The sequence below is a fragment of the Chlamydotis macqueenii genome, chromosome 1 (genome assembly GCF_036417535.1).
Source record: "Chlamydotis macqueenii isolate bChlMac1 chromosome 1, bChlMac1.mat, whole genome shotgun sequence".
Taxonomy (NCBI): domain Eukaryota; kingdom Metazoa; phylum Chordata; class Aves; order Otidiformes; family Otididae; genus Chlamydotis; species Chlamydotis macqueenii.
In genome coordinates this window covers 119095627-119114869 of record NC_141556.1, presented here as the reverse complement: position 1 = coordinate 119114869, position 19243 = coordinate 119095627, and the positions used below count along the sequence as shown (strand labels likewise).

At 41.7% G+C, this 19243-nt stretch overlaps 2 protein-coding genes across 3 annotated transcripts; one reads left to right on the top strand and one right to left on the bottom strand.

Moving 5' to 3' along the window:
• Positions 1–1573: 1573 nt before the first annotated feature.
• Positions 1574–10899, bottom strand: GET1 (guided entry of tail-anchored proteins factor 1). Of its 2 annotated transcripts, none has more exons than XM_086765517.1 (5): positions 10762–10899; positions 8524–8689; positions 6010–6077; positions 5013–5127; positions 1574–3308 (listed from the first exon to the last, which is right to left on the bottom strand). In XM_086765517.1, the coding sequence occupies exons 1-5, from the start codon at positions 10849–10851 to the stop codon at positions 3235–3237; spliced, it is 513 nt and encodes a 170-aa protein (XP_086621643.1). In that variant the 5' UTR covers positions 10852–10899; the 3' UTR covers positions 1574–3234. The 2 variants fall into 2 exon arrangements, with proteins under 2 accessions (XP_086621643.1, XP_086621653.1); XM_086765527.1 differs by lacking the exon at positions 10762–10899 and adding an exon at positions 10640–10704.
• A 283-nt stretch (positions 10900–11182) lies between these two features.
• Positions 11183–18686, top strand: HMGN1 (high mobility group nucleosome binding domain 1). The gene is made up of 6 exons (XM_086765537.1): positions 11183–11329; positions 11825–11857; positions 11973–12002; positions 12120–12170; positions 15280–15411; positions 17802–18686. Exons 1-6 carry the CDS (start codon positions 11315–11317, stop codon positions 17847–17849), a joined length of 309 nt encoding a protein of 102 aa, XP_086621663.1. The 5' UTR covers positions 11183–11314; the 3' UTR covers positions 17850–18686.
• Positions 18687–19243: the final 557 nt, after the last annotated feature.

The following is a 19243-nucleotide window of genomic DNA, read 5'->3' as shown; positions in this document are numbered from 1 at the left end:
ACCACTGCTAACTAGTTCATAATGTACTGCATCCAACACTCATGAAATCATCATGAGAATACACCAACTCATTATTTTATCTGATATTTAGTTAAGTACATCAACTTACCTTTACTCTAGAAATAAGGATAATTTAAAACTTGTTTTTAATGATGTTTTTACCTTCATTAAATGCATATTAAATCTTACAAGTACTAAGAATTTCTTTCAATAGTTTTTCAAAAATGATAGTCAAATTGTCACAGAAGAACATTCTTCTGTTCTTGGTCCATGTGCATACATGTGCATGCATATGCATCTTAGCATGAGTGCCTTAACAATTACAGCACTTTTGCCTGTTACCAGGTTTCCAAGTTAGTCTTTGTTCTGTGATTTCCAGTTTCTTTGCATGCTCTCTGCACTTTGAATTTTGAAGCTGATTATTTGTTAGCTAGCTGAAAAGAGCAGTCTGCTTTCATAAGGTTCATTATTGGGTTAGTACCAACAATGCAATAAAAGAAAATATTTTTTTACTTTCTTCACTCCTGTGAAATACCTTCCAGAAGCCACATCATAAAAATAATCTGCTATTACATTGTTTTCACTAGCATTATAAAGCTCTAAAGCTTCATTCTTCTCCACTGTTAGAACTTATCAAAGCAGTTTGCCTGGTAACTTCCACAGCTGACATCCAAAGATGAATGTGCAAGAGTAAACTATTGTTTTGGAGAAGTCAGGCATATCCAGTTCTCAAAAAGCCTTTAAAAATCCTGTGTTTAAGGTTATGTAAGCAAGGGTAGGAGGATTATGTTTTGTTCCTCATAGTAATTCATGAAACGTTTGCTAAAATGTGAAGTTAGGGAAACTACATGTATTCTATTAGTTTTAAAAGACAGTAGCACTTAAGAAAAAAACAAACTCCTTCTAAAAATTATACTGCAAAAGGTGATTAACACATTTAGAGCTGAACCTACTTGCAGCGTATTTCTTGTCAAAATTTCAAAGGTTTTTCTTGAAGTAGTGCTTGAGCTGTACAGTGGACAGGTTTCAAAGAATTACTTTGTGCAGTCAGAAGAGTCGGTGTTTCTGCTCTAGAACTATTAATACTTCTACAGTGCCGTTACTGCTGTCCAAAGCTAAGAGCAAACAAACCTATACAATCCAACAGCACTATTTGTAGTGACCAGATGACCAAAAGCCTTTTTGCCCTTACTCACCCAGATGTTTTACTGCAGCAGCCCACAAGCTGTGTATTTGATGACCCCGTGCTAAGTGTGGATAAACAGAAAGTGCCATTGTGAAGATTTTAAATAATGCTTTTTTTTTCTTGACCTGTGTTAAGACTTTGTAACAAGCTAATTAGCCACATCTTTAGATTCAGAAATGTGTCATCACAGTTAAATAATCTGTCCTGAGTAATAAAAAAAGATAGGCCTGTAGATTCCAACAGTATCTCCTTATGCAAGAACATGGGCGGGGGGGCGTGTTGGTTTGGGTTTTGCAAGCGTTTTTTTTTGTGGTTTTTTGTTTGTTTGTTTGTTTGTTTTTTAGGAAAACTGTAATTAACATTGAAAAGATATTAGAAAACTTCAGATGGGTTGAAAAGCTTTATTTCGTTAATAAAAACACAATTATACATAAGATTCAATCACAACATTTTTTTGCATCTATGTTCATGTTGGCTAAATGTAATCCCAAATATAAAACTTTTTTTTTTTAATTAACTCTTTAAAAAAAAAAAAAGCATTTCATGCATATATACATGCACAGACACAATGTGTCATGACCTTTTTGAACAGATTTCTAAATGCAGTGCTAATTGCAGAGGGGCCTCAGCCCCTTCCTTCCTGCGGGAAGGCAAAGGACCTGACCGAACACACCAAATGCATTCCACTGTACAGAGTGGGAAGTGGAACCAAAATCGCCAAGCCCAGCAGAAGAGGGGAAAGGTGGCCCCTGGAGCTTTGTTCAGGCTCATGTCAAAAAAAAAAAAAAAAAAAAAGGAGGTGTGGAACAAGAACTTATAAACCCACCCATTTGTCTTACAGGGCAGGAGTGACAGGGTTGCAGGTATCACTGCAGCATGGAAGATAACGCAACTTTGTTGCTGTTCTACAGGCACACTGCTAGGACGAATTCTGCCTGCCTTTAAATTCAAAACATTGTGGGTGTTTCCTGTGCCTAAATGCAGCAAGAAGGATTTACTCCAAAACAGAAAATGGTTTTTCTGTCCTCCTCCTGCTTGCTACCATTATGTTACTACTGTAGACATCTATACCACTCATTTGCCTTTTTACATTCACATAGCTGTTTCGGACTATCCTGTACTGTCACTAACGTGTGCTACAGCCCTTAGAAATGTAGCCCTCCAAAGGAACAGACAGCACTGTCTTCTGCTTTCTCTTTCATAACATGGAGCTTGAGAAGGTTGGCCAGACCTTTCCTTCCAAAACATGGAAGGAAACAGTTTCAGTGATCCTCACTCAGTTTGGGAAGCAGAAAAAATGTCAAGGAAGGAAAGGTCAGTTATCAAAAAAAAAAAGGAGGAAAAAAATTCAAGTGTTCAATGAATTTTAAGCCAGGGAGGAAAAACTAGCCAGCTGTCCTGTATTTGGCAACGGAGTGAGTCCCTTAAGAGATAAAAGGTTGATTCTGCATATATATATATATATATATATATAAAATGCATTTCCTAAGACAGCCCAAGAATACACCAATTCTAGTTAAAAAAATAACAAGGAGAAAACTAATTGTTTTATGCAAAACCAACCAAAACACCTACCTCTATCCTCTAGTACCACTTGTCACCAAATATAATCTCACCTTTGGGTGAAACTGCCATATTGTACAGCAAAGAAATAGTAAAGCTCCAAAAATTCATTCTTAATGCCAATGCATTTCCAACTTAAAAATACAAATTCAACACTTTCTGATTTTGGTGAATATGCCAGGACAAACTCTTACGGTTCTGCCACGAATCAGTGTTCATACTTGTTGAAACAGACACAAAATGAGGTTCTATAAACAGCAATGCCATTCTCTGAAAACTGACCACCAAACTGAAAAGCAAACTAAGGAAAGATAAAATAAATCAAAACGAATATTGACTGACATCCAAAAGAAGTAAAAAAAATATTATCTCAGATGTAATCTCATGAAAGACAACTGTTCTTTTTTTTTTTTTTTTAAAAAAAATCATTTAGAACAGTGATAATGAAAGTGTAGTTGAGGACTCCATGGATTTCTGTGATTCCTTCAGCTGAAAGGGTGTAGCATGATAGCTACAACTTTATTACAAACCACAAGCCAACATGTAATTCCAACACCACCTGAAAGAGATATAAAACATGATTTAAGTCATTACATCAATAACCCTGAAGCACACAAGCGTCTGAAAACAACTTTGGAAGTGTAAAAAATAAAACTTAAGAGTTATGAAGTGAACAGGAACAAAACATTTTTCTTTTTATACACAAATGTCTCTCTTCAGGGGATGGCAGTTAACTCCATGCTGGTCCTGATAAAACTCGAAGATTATCTTGGGAAAAGAGTACCAAATAACAAGAATATGAGCTGAAGTGTGGTACATACAACCCACAGCTACAAACATTTGCTATGTACCCAACAGAAAATGTTTAAGGTGCTGAAGTTAAAGGCTTGGCAAGTAACAGAATATTTTGCTAGAACCTAATTTCAAGATTTGAGAGGTAAAAAGTACATTTCCTCTGAAATTTAAATCAGTCTTTTTAAAAGTATTAAATCCATACTTCTTTCCCCTTGCTCTCCATACAGCTGTATAGAAAACCGCTATGGAAACCTTCGCTACTGACCCAGACACCTTGCGCTGCTGTTTTAAAGGGTCCTGTCAGTCATTCCAACCAGCAGCACAGTAATGTGTATCGGTGTGACAGAACAGACGTGTGGCCTGACTGTAATACACAGCACACCCATATTGCAGACTACACAGAGTCATGCTACACAGTATCACAGAATACACAGCTATTCATAGCACACGCATGAAGAAACTACATTTTTGGTGATTTTTAGACTTTGTTTATGACCTAGAATTCAAAAGCGATCTCTTTACTGTTATTATCTGCCAAGACAAAAAAGGAGATTTGAAGACAGACATGGATATAAGCCTTTTAAAATCCCTTCAAAAGCTATTTAAATAAATGTCTTCCAAGGACTATTCCCACACCCTGCACAGAGGCAGACTCTTCTCTTGTCCAGTAACCTCGCCGGATACAAATCATTCTCTAGACAGCTATTAAAGATACAACGACATACAATTCCAATGGTATCTTCTGGAATTCCTTCCAAGGCAGTTTTGAGACTTGCAAGCCCAACATGAAGATTCACCAGCAGCATTTCAGCTTGATGGTAAATTTCCACACTACGTTGTCCTGTGATTCTGCCTGCCTGCTTAATCCTGTTAGCATAGAGCCAGCAAACTTTTACCTCAGAAACAGGTATCTACAACCTGTGATATCCTTCTGGTCATTAATTCATTAAACTGCCCAAAAGTAAAGGAGTAAAGTAAAAATGCAACAGAAATGCGATGGGGAAAAGAGTGGAAAGGGACAAGACAAAATGCCTAGAGGCAGCATGCCTAAATCACTCTGGAGTTACACCACTATGAAACCCCAGCAGTTCCTAAGAAACACACGTAAGCGATACAGACCTATGAAGTATTCGCCCATTTTTAAACCCAATTCTACCATTTCAGTGGACTCTTGAATATAAAAATATTTCTGATATGAAATCTTATCTGAGGTCTATTCCATGCAAAGATAAACCTTCTATGTTTGAGAAGAAATAAAAATTACAAGTAGCCCATTTCATTGTCAGTTAAATAAGAACTGAATACAAAGGCAACAGCTAATCAAATGTTTGAAGCTCCTCCCTGTGTTAAGGGAGTTAGAAGAAACGTACAGAAGCGGTGCTTTTGATCTATGTATGCTCTTTGTCACCACACTGTTAGCTTCAGCATGGGCTTGGGAAACTTATTTTTTCCAGTGTACAGTCCTTACCTGCCACCCCCGTAGGAAAGGCTACCAAACGTTCCAGCGGAGCGAGCCATTTGCTTGGAAGCACTGTAACTGGCTCAGAATAGTACTTCCAAATCAGAGAGATCATCAAGGTAGCCTAGAATTGAAATTTGTATTAGCTTGGATAATAATACACATCCAAGTACATTTCCACTGCTATTTTGAAACAGTGAATAACAAATTCTAATAAAAAAGTAACAAATTCTCATTAAAGGGAATAGTTTCTTTGTTATTTTACACTGTTCTTAAGCAAGTTCAAAATATCTTTAAACTCAGTATGACCTTAAATTTATATAGAATATTAAGAGGTAGCAGCGGGACATTGGAAAATACTGCTTTCTTTTGAGACTGTAGTTCCAATCTAGCATAGACAAACATAGTAACAGTAATTGTTAAATTCTGATGACTGTTTCTAGCCATAATCCTTGCCTGCTAGGAATCCAACTAGCTTTAACACTACCCTAAGGACATCTTCAGGTTGACCACTGTCATCCTTCAGTAGCAGACAATTCTTTGGCATCAAGTCTGAACTACAGAGACAACCTGATGAGGCACCATGGAGAAATGCGTGGCAGCTCTAAGTGGAGATTTGCATCCTCAGCAAAAGCATATTTTGCTTTCAAAAACATAAGTAAAATACATTTGCAGATATCGGAACTTTCCCGGGTCCAGTGCCATACATAAATAAAAAAACCGGCTGTGATGAAAGAATTAAGGCCAATTACTATCTTGTCATCACAAAACCAGAAACACAGAGCTAAAATGAAACTCAAAACTCCTTCCCTCCACAACTACCAGGCCTTATCAGCAACATCTCTCCCTTCTGTTTCAAGGCACTCTTCCAGTTTGGCATGCATTGTGTCACGGGAACGTCAAACACCTGTGTGACTAATCATCAGGCAATCAATGCAAGAGAGAATTGTACCACTACTGAGGATTTGGTTTAGTAATTTGTATTAATAATAAATTATTTACTTACTTGTAAGATGTAGAATACGATATTTATAACCCACTTTATTTTGGCTAATTGGGCAGTTCGTGCTTTCACTGTTAAAAGAAAAAAAATTACTCTGCATTATTTATAATAGTGAATTATACTTCCATGAAACTGGTAATTTATTAGTATGTCACTCTTCAAATCAGGACATTACACTGTTTAAAAATCTCTTTTCAAATGACTCACAGCTATATTGAAAGTATCCTTCTGCAAGGAAGTGCTAGGTCCGTCTCACACCACAGTTTCTTATTAATGCTACTATGAAAAGTTGCAAAACACTGATATCCTAGACAGAGAAAAGTCACACGTAATCAAGAACACTGTTCCCAAATGAGAATAGTCACTGTGGTTACAAATTTAAGAACCTGCTTTACATGAAGCATAAAGTAAATTTTTCCCTTTCCTAAAAGCGGGGAATAATGGCTTTAGTAGATGCACATTTTTTAAAAAAACAGAATCATGGAATGGTTTGGGTTGGAAAGGACCTTAAAGATCGTCTACTACCAATCCCCCTCCCCGGGGCAGGGACACCATCCACTGGACCAGGTCACTCAGAGCCCCATCTGACCTGGCCTTGGACACTTCCAGGGATGGGGCATCCAACAACTTCTCTGGGCAACCTGTTCCGGTGTCTCACCAGCCTCATCATAAAAAAAATTCTTCCTTATGTCTAATCTAAACCTACCCTCTTCCAGTTTAAAGCCATTACCCCTTGTCCTGTCACTACATGTCCTTGTCAAAAGCCCCTCTCCAGCTTTCCTGTAGGCCTCCTTTAGGTATTGAAAGGCCACAATAAGGTCTCCCCGGAGCCTTCTCCAGGCTGAACAGCCCCAACTCTGTCCTCATAGGAGAGATGCTCCAGCCCTCTAGTCATCTTTGTGGCCCTCCTCTGGACCCTCTCCAACAGCTCCATGTCTTTCCTGTGCTGAGGGCCCCAGAGCTGGACACAATACTCCAAGTGGAGTCTCACCAGAGCAGAGTAGAAGGGGAGGATCACCTCCCTCGACGTGCTGGCCACACTGCTTTTGATGCAGCCCAGGATGCGGTTCGCCTTCAGGGCTGCAAGCATGCATTGCTGGCTCATGTTGAGCTTCTCATCCACCATCACTTCCAAGTCCTTCTGCTTAGGGCTGCTCGCAATCCACTCTCCACCCAGCCTGTATTTGTGCTTGGGATTGCCCCGACCCATGTGCAGGACCTTGCTGAACTTCATGAGATTTGCATGGGCCCACCTCTCCAGCCTGTCAAGGTCCCTCTGGATGGCATCCCTTCCCTCCAGCGTGTCCATGGCACCACACTGCTTGGTGTCATCAGTGAACTTGCTGAGGGTCCAGTCTATCCCACTGTCCATGTTGCCGACAAAGATGTTGAACAGCACCGGTCCCACTACCAACCCCTGAAGAATGCCACTCGTTACTGGTCTCCACTTGGACATCCAGCCATTGACCACAACGGCTTATTGCCTTATTCACCTTTTTTCATTCAGGAATACAGTTAAGAGTATTCCTTCACTGAATGAATCTTGATGATATTCAGTATTAAGACTTCTCATGCCTATTTTTCTTCTGTTACAATACCTCAGACCAATCTAAGGAAGCCCAGTGAACACAGCACATCTTCAAATGTAATGGTGGCCTGAAGTTTTCTAAAACAACATTGTTGGTTGCTACATAAACTACTCAAATCAAGTTTAATTGAAATTCTTGTGTTAAGAATTATACTACTGAAAGCAATCCAAAACTGCCACTTGTAAATATTGTCCTTTCTCCAGGCAAGAAGCCTATAATCATCCATCTCTTCTGCACAGAGAAAGCAGACAAAGCAAGTAGTCTCCTATCCTGTTAGGACCAGTTAGTGAGTTTGGGCAAAAACAAGAGCAAAAGTTTTGGTGCTAAAGGTTTATGTGTACTTTCTACCAGGAGACGATGGACTATACTACTATAAAATCCTAATCGAGGCAAAGCACTACAGCTTCATCGCAAAAGCTGCTGCTTAAGATCAAACAGGATTGCAAAATGACAGGAAAGGTCTCATCTGGTTACTTTAGAGATCAACACTTTCTCTCTAAGATTTTGTAGTACACCAACCAAACAGCCCCAACCAAGCAATGCATCCTCTTGCAGGGAAGATAGGCAGCAGACATCTTCCTTGACTTACTCAAAACATGATTCAGTGATAAGGGTCAGAGAGAGAGAGTAATTACACAGTGAATCCCAGGAAATTCCCTGTAAGAAAAATTTTCTATCTAAATCACTCCCTTATAAGTGTATGCAGAACCATGCACAATAGAAAGACAAAAGCAAGCTCTTCAAAAAGTGAAAAGAAAAAAGAAAGGAAGAAACAAACAAACAAACAAACAGACAAACAACAAACTAGCACTGGAAATGGGTAAGAAGGAGAGGTTAAAAATTGAAGGAGAAGTATTCTTAAAATTGAAAACACTCTTGGAAAAATGTTTTTCAGAAACTAGAAAAGGGAGTAAACATTGCACTCTACCATGTGTTTTAAGCTTGTCAGTCATTTTGTTAATCTTTCTTTCCAGACGAGCATATCTAGCAAATTCATCCATCATACTAATGGTTGAGAGTTCTTGCTTCATGTTCTGAATTTCAGCTCTCATTTGGGACTCCTGCTCTGCATCCTTTTGTAACAATCTGGATATCTAAGAAGTAAAGAAATAGTATCAGTTATTTATCCAGAATTCCACTGATTTTCTTTCATATGTATAAAGCATGATCACCTGTTGACATACTCAAAAGCCTCCCAAAAAGCAAGACCCTCTCATCAAGACACAGGAAAACCTTGGCTTAACATCTGAAACATGTTCCAAAAGCCAAAGAATTTTTACTCTCTTGTTCTGACTGAAGCAAACTAAAAAGGGTCCAAAAAAGTTGTCCCTGTAGGGCAGTGATTTTCTGCTTTTCTAACTACGGTTAACTGCCTTTTCCTTCTCTATTTCTGCCTTTATCTCCTCATCTTCTCACTGTGGATGTGCTGCCTTCTGAGACCTTCCAAACCTCCCAGGCCCTGCATCCTGAGCCGAACTGCTGTCGTCCCTCCTTGCAATGCTCATCACCCACTGCCTGGAAGACAAGCACCTGATAACGTGCAGGAGAAGAAGGACCAGGGAAGCATTCCTTGTCATCACTACTCTTTCCAGCTCCAGCAATGCCCTTTACTCATTCATTATTCTAATTTCCAGCGCCAGGAGCCTCAGCAAGGGTCTAAACTAATTAATGTGGAAACCTTATTCACTGAAGCCCAGTTTTAGACCTCACCAGTAACGCATGGCTCACCAATTGGGAGTCACACCTCAGGATGACAGATTGCCTAGTCCAGGCTGTTAGAAACACATGAAACTGCCACACCGGCTGAGAGCTGTGGTTGTTCCAGTGCAGTACCTTACCACTGCCTCAAAAACAGAAATATAAATTTGCATTAGTTATTTTTCTTACATCTTATCCATGTGTTTAAATGAGGTTTTCTTATAACATCTTATCTGTTTCTTGGCTAAAACAGTTCCCTACTGACAGGAATATAAAATGGTGATCACATATTGTGTTAGCAAACATTTTCTCCCCTTCTTTTAATTTCCCACTTTCTTTTCAAGAGGCACCACCTGCTTGTCAGTTCATGAATTCCTTTTACCTTAGAAATGAAGACACAAACAACATAAAATCTTTTTCTTGCTGCTCCTTAGAAAATCTTTCTAGCTTTTTCAAGACACATGCAATTTTTTTCCCCACAAATGACATTCTCAGTACTGCAGTCAGTGAGATGTCAGGAAGCAGAGTGGAAAGTTGAGCAGAGGTTTTCGTTAGTCATCTATAATAACACCAAGTTTAGCTTCCCAAATTGCTAAAGAGTAATTTACGTTTTAAAGGATTTCTATCCGTTATTGAGCAGCGTGCACTGATCTGTGTGACAGAAGCTATTTACATGAAAGAGCAGAAGCACAGGTATTTTAACATGTTTTCCCACGTGGAAGTTTATTTGGCAGTCACAGAGCTTATTGGCCCATAATTCTGTTATCCACGCTTCCGCAGAAATTCTTCGGATCAGACCGGGGGGGCATCCTGATCAGCGACTGCGACTTAAGGTTCTCTCCTGTGATGCCCAACTCCTTAACCTCCGCATCCACCCATCTCCCTGCTCAACATCGGAGGTGTCCATCTGCTGAGAACACGGCAGACCGTTCCCCGCCACGTCCTAAGGGCTGCAGCCTCGGCAGCATCATTTATGACACTGACAACTCATCACCCAGGACTCCGCTTCAACGAGCGGCTTAACCCAGGCTGCTGGAGCCACCCGCTGTCACGGGGGGGGGTGCCAGGCTTCATCACCACCTCCCGTTCCTCCCAGGATCAGCCCCCTCTTCCCAGGCGAGGGGCAGGACGAGGCCCCGCTGGCCGCGGACGCGTTACGGGTACTGCCGGCCACCGGCAGCCCCCCCGAGCCGCACCGCTCCCCCAAACCTCATCCCTCAGCGGGGTGACAGCCACCTCCGCGAAACACCCAGGGCTCCGCGAGGACCCCCCGTAAGGCCTGACCCCCCACCCACCCCCCTTTTGTCAGGGCAGCTGAGCCCGGGCGGGCAGAGGCAGGGCCCCGCCTGCCGCCCTCCTCCCATCTCCCGCGGCCGCGGCCCCGATTTAGTGACGGCGGCCGCCGCCCCCCCCCGCCCCGTCTCCTAGCCGACGCGGGGGGCGTGGCGGGCGCGGCGACGTCACTCACGATGGAGGAGCAGGAGGGCAGGAGGATCTTGAGAGCGTTGCAGAGGAAGACGGAGCTCAGCACCAGCAGCCAGGCGCCGCTCTCCGCCATGCCGCTGGCTGCCTGGCGGGCGGGCGGGCGGGCGGGCGGGCACGCCCCCTCCCTGCCACTACCGCACCTCCCCGGCGGGCGTCTGCGTGAGGGGAAACGGGGACAGCGGCAGCGGCCACGTGACGGGGGGCTGGCCAATCCGACGGGCCGGCCCCCCCCTCCCCTCCCCTTTCCCCCGCTAAGGGGAGGCGGCGGTTGGGTGAGAGATCCCGCCTCGCGCCCCTCGGGCGGGGCGCCCCCCCCCAATCCGGCTGGATCCTGTTGCGGTGCCGCTGGCGCTGCTGGGATGGGGGGAGGGGGAGGAGGAGGAGGAGGGGGGGGCGGATTCCCCGCGGAGCGAGGGCGGTTGGCAGGCGGCCGCAGCCGCTCGCCGTGAGGCACCCAGCAGCCGGGCGAGAGGAGCAGCCGCCGCTGCAGCCGCAGCTCCGGGGGTCGCGGCCGGCTGCCGCCGCGCAGGCTCGCCATGCCGAAGAGAAAGGTGAAGCGGGCGGGAACGAACTGAGCCGCCGAGGGGGAACCGCGCTGCCCGCGGCGGACAGGACGGAACGCGACGGGACGGGGGAGCAAGGAAGGAAGGAAGGAAGGGAGGGAGGGAGGGAGGGAGGGAGGGCGGGCGGGCGGTGTGACCGTGCCGGGCCGGCGCTTGGAGGGAAGTGGCCGCTCCGCGGGCACCGGTGCGGCGGCGGCCGCCAGCGCTCGCTGCCTGGGGCCGGCGCTTTCCCTTCGCCAGCCAGCCCCCTGCCCCCTGACGGGGCCCCGCTGGCGCGGCGGCGGCGGTATCTGGAGGGTTCGGCGGGGTCGCGCCGGGCCCCTCGCCTCTGTTGGGGCCGGAGACCCGCAAGCGGCGGCGGGAAGGGGCCCGGCGGGCGAGCGGCAGCGTCACGTGCCCGCCCGCGGTCGTGCCCGCCCCCCCCCAAGCGGCGGTTGGCCTGAGGCGCCTGCGCCGCCTGACGCGCGCGGTTTGTGTTGGCAGGTGGCGGTGGCGGACGGGGAGGCCCCGGAGGAGGTAGGTGCCCGGGCGGGGGCGGGGCGGGGGGGGGGCCGGGAGGGGCCCGCCTGCCCTGGGCCGCCCGCCCTCCCCAGCTCACGGCTTTTCTCTCTGTCTTGCTCCCTGTCTGTAGCCGAAGAGGCGATCGGCGCGGCTGTCCGCTGTGAGTACAGGGGCGAGGGTTGTCCCCACCTCAGGGAGGGCGGGGGGGGGTCTTTCTGTACCGAAAAGGGGGATTACTGAGGGGTGACTCTCTCCCTTACTTGTTCTTTCTTCTCAGAAACCTGCGCCCGCCAAAGCAGAGCCGAAACCAAAAAAGTCAGTGGCAAAGGTGAGAGTCACTGGGAGGAGGGGAGGGGTTGAGTTCTTTCTGCAAGCTGCGCCCCATTTCGTGTCCTTGGTACAGGGTGTCTGAACGTTGTCACTTATCTTCACGAGTTGCTTGGGGGAACATTCACTGAGCTGAAGCATCATTTTCAGATGCTTCTGCCAGTATCTACAGGTACATTCCACTGCTGTTTGAGTAGATCCTTGTTAAGGACTCAGCTGATTCTTGAGTGTTAAGTGGCAGTCTGGTACTGAGCAGAACTCTTTGGATGTGGAAGTAACAGTACATAGGATTGTATTTCATCGTTGTCTAACAAAAGGGGATAAAATATACTTGCATTTTAAAGCAGTGTGTTAGGACAGGGAAAAAAATACTTGCATTGCATAGACAGCCACTGAAAAAGATCCGAGTTTCCGTTCGTAGCCTAGTTTTCAGGTCTTTGTGTGTATGTGTAAGTAAGCGTGGTTTAGTATGATCTTTCAGTTTTTCAGTATAGCCTGCACAATACCAATAACTGAGGTGTAAAATTATTTGTTTCTTGGGTGAAATAAAAGAGGCTGTGTATCTGTTGGCTTGTTGGTATGTGCTTTTAGGTACTTCCTTGCAATTATAAGCTTTTCCCTTTAATGTATGGATTAAGAGCACTTCAAATACACTAATACAGACCTCTGCTTTGCAGACTTTCTGATGTTTTCATTTTATGAATTCTGCTAAACAGTTATTTATAAGTAATGCACCTTCCTTCCAATGGCTTGAATATCAGTGTACTCTCATTCTCTGAGTTGTAAGCCTAAAGAATCTGGGGAAGTTTTCCAATTTTACTTCAGTTCTGATTCTTTTTTTTTCCAGTATCTTTGTGTGATGCATCTAATTCTTTATGCTGATATGCATGATGCTGACTTGCTGCCTGTAATTACTTTATTTCTACAAAGAAATATTTCCACAATTCATAGCTAGGAACGTATTCATGTAAATCAAGTACATCACAAACAATTGTCATCTTAGAATACTGAGTAAAACACCTTGTGTGGGGTCTCCATGGAATACTGTTGTGATGTCAATGTGTGAATAATTTTTTGTTGTTGTTGTTGTTATTACCATTGGCAATTCAAATAAATGTATAACTTGTCTTACATTTGATCTTTTTTGTTCTAAAACTCATGCTGTCACTAAAATCTTCTGTCATTTGGATACTTTCTCATTGTTAGTGTAAAAACCTCTTTTCTTTTGATTGTGTTTTACTTTTCCAGCTTCAGTATTTTCTCTCTCACTTTAGCTATCTCTGGACTTTAAATGGGTTGCAGAAATATTTCACTGTTACATGCCAGCGAAATGATTGGGTTTTTTTTGTTGTTGTTTTTTTTTTTTTTTAAACTATTATCTTTTCTGTGTTTGATCCATCAAAACATGCTTCTTTGCATCAACTTTGCAACCTTTTAAAACTTTCCAAACAGTATTTTTTTCTGACTGGGAGAAGTTTGCTTGTTATGGAGGTTTGAGGTGGGTTTTTTTAAATGAATTTCAATGAAGAAAAATATATTTTAACAATTAAAACACAGATGTCTACATGTTGTGAAATGGTTTTACCTGAACTTGAAATACTGAGTTTAGCCTTCATAATGTTTTAAAAGGGTTTTTTTTTTTCTGTTAGCATGTTTCAGCTGTTTTCTCTGTGCTTCTGAGGATTTAAAAAATAATACATCTTTATAAATACCTTACCCCTGTTTTTACAAAAGTTCTGTGGATGTTGACAGTTTAGTTACCTGGTACAAGATGTTTCAGCATTTATTTTCTTTTTTTTTAATTTTTTTTTTTTAAATTCTTATTTTCTTTTTAAGCTTGCATCTCTGGTATATATGATGTAGCTTACTGCGTGTTTGTATCCAGTGGTGTAAAACACTTAGAACTTTTGCTCAGTAGTTGACTAAATCCTATTTTCATGAAGGTAGTATTTTATGTGAGCATTCACATAAAGCAGGAAATGTATTCAGATAGCTATTGAAAAGTTGCGTGTGTGAAGTAAGGAAGTTGTGTGGGTTTTTTTTTTTGGTTTTTTTTTGTTTTGTTTTTTTTTTTTTGTAAGGAAGAATGCTTGTAGTGAAGATAGTATGGAATGCTTCTGACCAAATGGTTTCTAATAGTAATCTGAGATACACACTTCTTTCTACAGTACGTAACATGTACAAAAATGAGAACTTTATTTCTTGGAGTGAATTTTAGGTCAGAGATAGCAAATGAGGACATAACTTGGAGAGCATACTTATGAAATGCACGCAATGTTTTAATGAGTGTAGACGCATTTTAAGGTAGATCTGTCTTAGGGCAGATCTTAAGGTAGTGGTCCTCTGCTTAGACGTATAAATGCATTACAGTCTCCTGTCACTTATTCACATTGTACCTGCCCAGAGAAAGTGTTAGCTTGTCATTTATTGAAAACTTTTGTTAGATGGTGTCAAAAACAGTGCATCTATGTAATTTGGAATTGATAAAAATATCTTGTAAGTAGGGGGATCAGCTGGAGGACAGGCAAACTTTATAGTGTTTGGTGGCTGTAAGGAATGCCTGGGAGGATGTTTTATGTAATTATATGAAAATAACTATTGAACAAATATTTCCCTACCCATTTAACAATAGTCACATAGGTACAGAGGATGAGACTTAGATACTAATAAAGGAGCACTGAAAATTATACTTTTAGGTGATGCATTTATTTAGGTTAGGTAACAGAAATTACCACCTATCAATATCAGAGGAAAAAGTGTTTGTAGTGCTTTGTATTTACAAAGTGGAAGGATTGCATTGCTATTTTTGTATGTACCAAGAGGTTAAATTGTAATTGTACATTAGGAGTTGCTCCATCTAGCCACTAGAATCTAGTTATCTTCTTATCCCAGTTTGATCTCGTTTTACTGACTATCTGAAACTGTGATTGTTTGTCTATATATAGTTTGGAAAACTTTTTTGGCAGTTGAACTATATATTAGCTCGTTGGTTGCTGGTAGTAGCTCTTGGTGTTTAGCAAGGCCATCTTGATTTTCTGTGTTTTATTATTTTCAAAGTTTACTTAGTAGGTCATAGGAATTTAACTTACTGGAAATTTATTTCATTGTAGGATAAATCCGAGGACAAGAAAACTCAATCAAAGGGGAAAAAGGGGCCTAAAGGAAAACAGACGGAAGAGACAAACCAAGAACAGACAAAGGACAACTTGCCTGCAGAAAATGGGGAAGCTAAAACTGAGGAGGTAAAGTTGTCTGTGTTCTTTGGTACAAAGCAGCTGGATAACTTTTTGTACTGCTTTATCCAAACAGCTATCAGAAACACCAGTTCTTTAGAATCTATTTCTGCCAAAAGAAAGATGTAAGCTATTGAAACGTTAGTAGACATGCCTCGAAAATTCTAGTTGCCCAGTAAAGAGTTGCGAGTGATGTGATAACAGTCCCTGAAATTAGGGAAAAAGGTGAGAATTTTACCAAAGTTCCAGTACAGGATAATGTCCTTCAGTGAGTCTGTTTTCCCTGCTGGTAGGTCTTGGCAAAATAATACATACAGGGTGCACAGAGGGGATACTGCTTTGTGTGTGGCGGGGGTGGTGTGCCTGTCTTTGGAGGGTTTGGTTTGGGTTTTAGTCTGCCTTTGCTGGTACTGGAAGAGAGGTTCTTTCTTGCTACAAGTGTTTTTTGACAAGTGCAGTATTTTCTTGGGACTGGAAACAGCTTTTACTGAAAACCTGAAGTTGAAATGACTTAACCAAAGTTGAGATAACACTTATAGGACTTATAGATACAGACACTGCTGGTGGAAGAGACAGGTTGGTGCAGGGATGGAAGAGAAAGTGCAAGAACTACTAATAGTTGTTGCTGAAGAAATGAGCACACCAAATCGGTCTTGGCTGTAATACTGTGCCAAAATGGCTGTGTTGCTGTCCAAGTGGCTTTTGGAGTCACTGATCATCTAACTTAAAACATCCTCCACACTCTATTTTCTGGAATGTGGACATTGTTTAGTTTTAAATTTAGGACAAGATCTGTAGAGAGAAGCAGTCTGTTGTACTAGGGCAGCTGTTAACAACTGGACGAAACACAAGTTTTCCTGTGGTAACAGGCCTAGAATTAGTCTTGGGTTTCTGCAATATTGAATGCCTCACTCATTTTACTTAGTTCAGTGGAGTCTGCTCATCAAATAGGCGCTTTTTTTTTTTAAATGTGTGATTCATGCTTCCTGTCTGGTTCTTGCATTGAAAAGTAATTTTTTTAAGATAGACTTTTTTCTATCACACTGACCTATCAGTGTGCAGATAGATCCTGAAGTAGAGAAAAAAAGAGTCTTTGATTTTTTTAGGCAGATAATGGGTTTTGGTGGGTGAGGAAGGTATGGGATGGTACTTGAGCATACAAAACAACTTCAGAGTAACAGGTTTTCATTTGCAAGCTTACAGTGTGATCTTTGTGAAAAAGTTGTGCTATAACTAGGAATTCTTTCGTTGGCTTAACTTTCTGTGTAGCTCTGGCTCTGTATTACTTGGTTAATTACATAACTTGGTTGCATAAATTGCCTAACTATCGCATAAACTGCAGGTTTAATATAATACCTAAGTCTAGAAGAGGCAGAGGTATAGTCTGTCCTGTTGGACGTTACTGCTTTCAATCAGGACGATAGTGTCAGCGGTGCTATTGTTAATCCGTGATCTGGTGAAGGGCCGGTGACGACTTCTGGTGACACTCAGAGAAAGTAACGCCTGCAAATGGAAATGGCTTCCGCATTTCATCGGTCAAAAGGTTCCCCCAGGTGGCAGTAAAGACTGAACAGGTGCTAGGGTCCCTGTTTAGGTACTGCTGGGATTAAACAATCTATTCTGCTGGTGGTGCTGCAAAGCTTTGTAATAACTAAGTATTTTTATGTTAATACATATGTTACATTCCTTTTTTTAACTGACATTGCAAATGCTGCAAGTTTTTTTCTGATCTAAATGGAGCTGTAATTTTAATCAATTAAGTTTGTATGAACTTGTTCTGAAGTTGAGGTGCAGCATATAGAGACTTGACTTGAAACAGTACAGCTCTGTTGCCACAGTTCTGTTTTGCTAAATGTGTTTTTACAAAATTATGTGTAATTTAATGCAGTACTGTTTCTAAGTCTTAGTTACTTTAAAACATGGTAGGATTTGAGAATATGTTAATTGTGCTGCACTGAAATGTAAATGCATGAAGTGTATATTTTGTAAACACCCTATATGCAGGGATTTTCGCTTAGTAGGTTAAAAAGCCCCCTTTTCCTGTCATAGAGGCAGTAATTATTGAAACAGGCTTTGTCCTTTAGAAAAAAAATAAAAATCCTTTGCAGTGTATATTGAGTAGTAACAATAGCAACATTCTGAAATTCATATGGATGCATCTGAGGAGACGAAAGCCTTTTCAAGACAGCTTGTTTTTAGTGGGTCGTTATCCAAGCGGAATAACCAGATCACGACACCAATTTATTAAGACTGCAAAGCACGGTATGTAGAAACAAGTCATGGTTGTTCTTGTATGTCAAGTTAGCTAACTTGTGCATTAAAAAAACTACCAACTAAGAGGGTGAGTCACTTAGAAACTTTCTGCACTGAAATGTTCTGTTCTTTTGTCTTTTTTTCAGACCCCAGCATCTGATGCAGCAGTAGAGACAGAAGCTAAGTCCGAGTAACATCTGGTACTAAGTCTTTAATTGGTGTTCCTTATACTTTTCTTCTTGTACAATTCAGAGGAATATTTTTATCAAGTATTTTGTAAATGCAAGATTTTTAGTAGTTCTAGAAAACACATTTCTAAAAAGGAGAGAATCCCAACCCGACACATTTTTTTACATATTTAGATAAGTGTAAATGCTTTTTTTAAGTGGCAAAATCATGTACTGGTTGTCTGTTTTCTATAAAACCAGAAGTTAATGGCATGTTACATTAACGGGAGGGCTTTGAAGCCTTGATTAGGCTTCATGATCCATAGACTGTGAGGGACAGTTTTTCTATCTTATTAAATGAAGCATAACACAGATCAGACTTTGGAATTTATGTTGAGAATGTCTTAACACTTTAGTTATTTATCTTTATCTGTGGTTGTACCATCAGTAGAATTGCTTATCTAATAAAACTGCTCCCTAGTGTTGGATTTCTTGCTCAGTGATATATATCTGTGACAAAAGTTATTTTTGGTAGTTGCAGCTTTATTTTTTCCAACAACTTTGTAGCTGTGATGCAAAAGATTGGAAAATTTTATTATATCTTTAAGTACTGACTAAGTAAAAGTTTCTGCTTGGCAGACGTAACTTGTTTTGTCAGTATTCAAGACACTGGAACTTCACACCCAGTTTTGAAGGACAGCTTGTCTACAAGATCAAACAAAAAATATTTGAAATATTCTTAGAAAAAAAAAACAGTTACAGTTTTTAGATTTAAAAAACTATGTGAATAAAAACAATTGTAAAATTGTTCATAGTGTCTGTGATCACCAAACAAAAGCCAAATAAATCTTGATTATGAAAGGATGTTTCCGTAGCTCCTGCATTGACTCTGACAACTCACAATCTACGTGGTGTAGTTTTTTATTCTTAACCATGTTCTTAATATTGTTAAAAATGTACTTCTCGAGATCAGTGGTAATGCAGGGAGTGAGTAGCAAGAAGAAAACTGCAGCTGCAGTCTTAATTGGGACTTCAGTTTGAAAGCTGATAGCCTAGTGCTGCTTCTGTTACCTTAAAAAAAAAAAAAAAGTAAGTCAATAATTAGTAAGCATCAGATGTTTTCATCTGTTTGGCATCTCAGAGTTCGCATATGCACTCGTGTAAATAACTGTTTTAAGGAAGATGCACAAAGCAATTCTCTTGAATGTTAACTGATCAGATGGTGTTGCTGTTGTGTTGGAACCGCATTGGAATTGCCCCAAATCCTGCCCTGAAATCAATAAAGCTTCAGATGTCTGGGGAAAAATGAGCCTAGGTGGTGAACTCTGCCCGGTAGCTGAATGTATGTGATGGACCCTGCAGAGGATGAGCTGTGGAACAGCCTGGGCAGGAACAGGGAAGGAAGCGCAAGAAAACTTTGC

Coding starts and splice junctions, on each gene's coding strand:
- GET1 (XM_086765517.1), bottom strand. CDS start 10,851: ATGGCGGAGAGCGGCGCCTGGCTGCTGGTGCTGAGCTCCGTCTTCCTC. Junction 6,078..8,523: donor TGACAAGCTTAAAACACATG/GTAGAGTGCAAT, acceptor TTCTTTTAACAG/TGAAAGCACGAACTGCCCAA. Junction 3,309..5,012: donor CTTTCCTACGGGGGTGGCAG/GTAAGGACTGTA, acceptor TATCTCTTTCAG/GTGGTGTTGGAATTACATGT.
- HMGN1 (XM_086765537.1), top strand. Junction 12,171..15,279: donor CAAAAAAGTCAGTGGCAAAG/GTGAGAGTCACT, acceptor ATTTCATTGTAG/GATAAATCCGAGGACAAGAA. Junction 15,412..17,801: donor GGGAAGCTAAAACTGAGGAG/GTAAAGTTGTCT, acceptor TCTTTTTTTCAG/ACCCCAGCATCTGATGCAGC.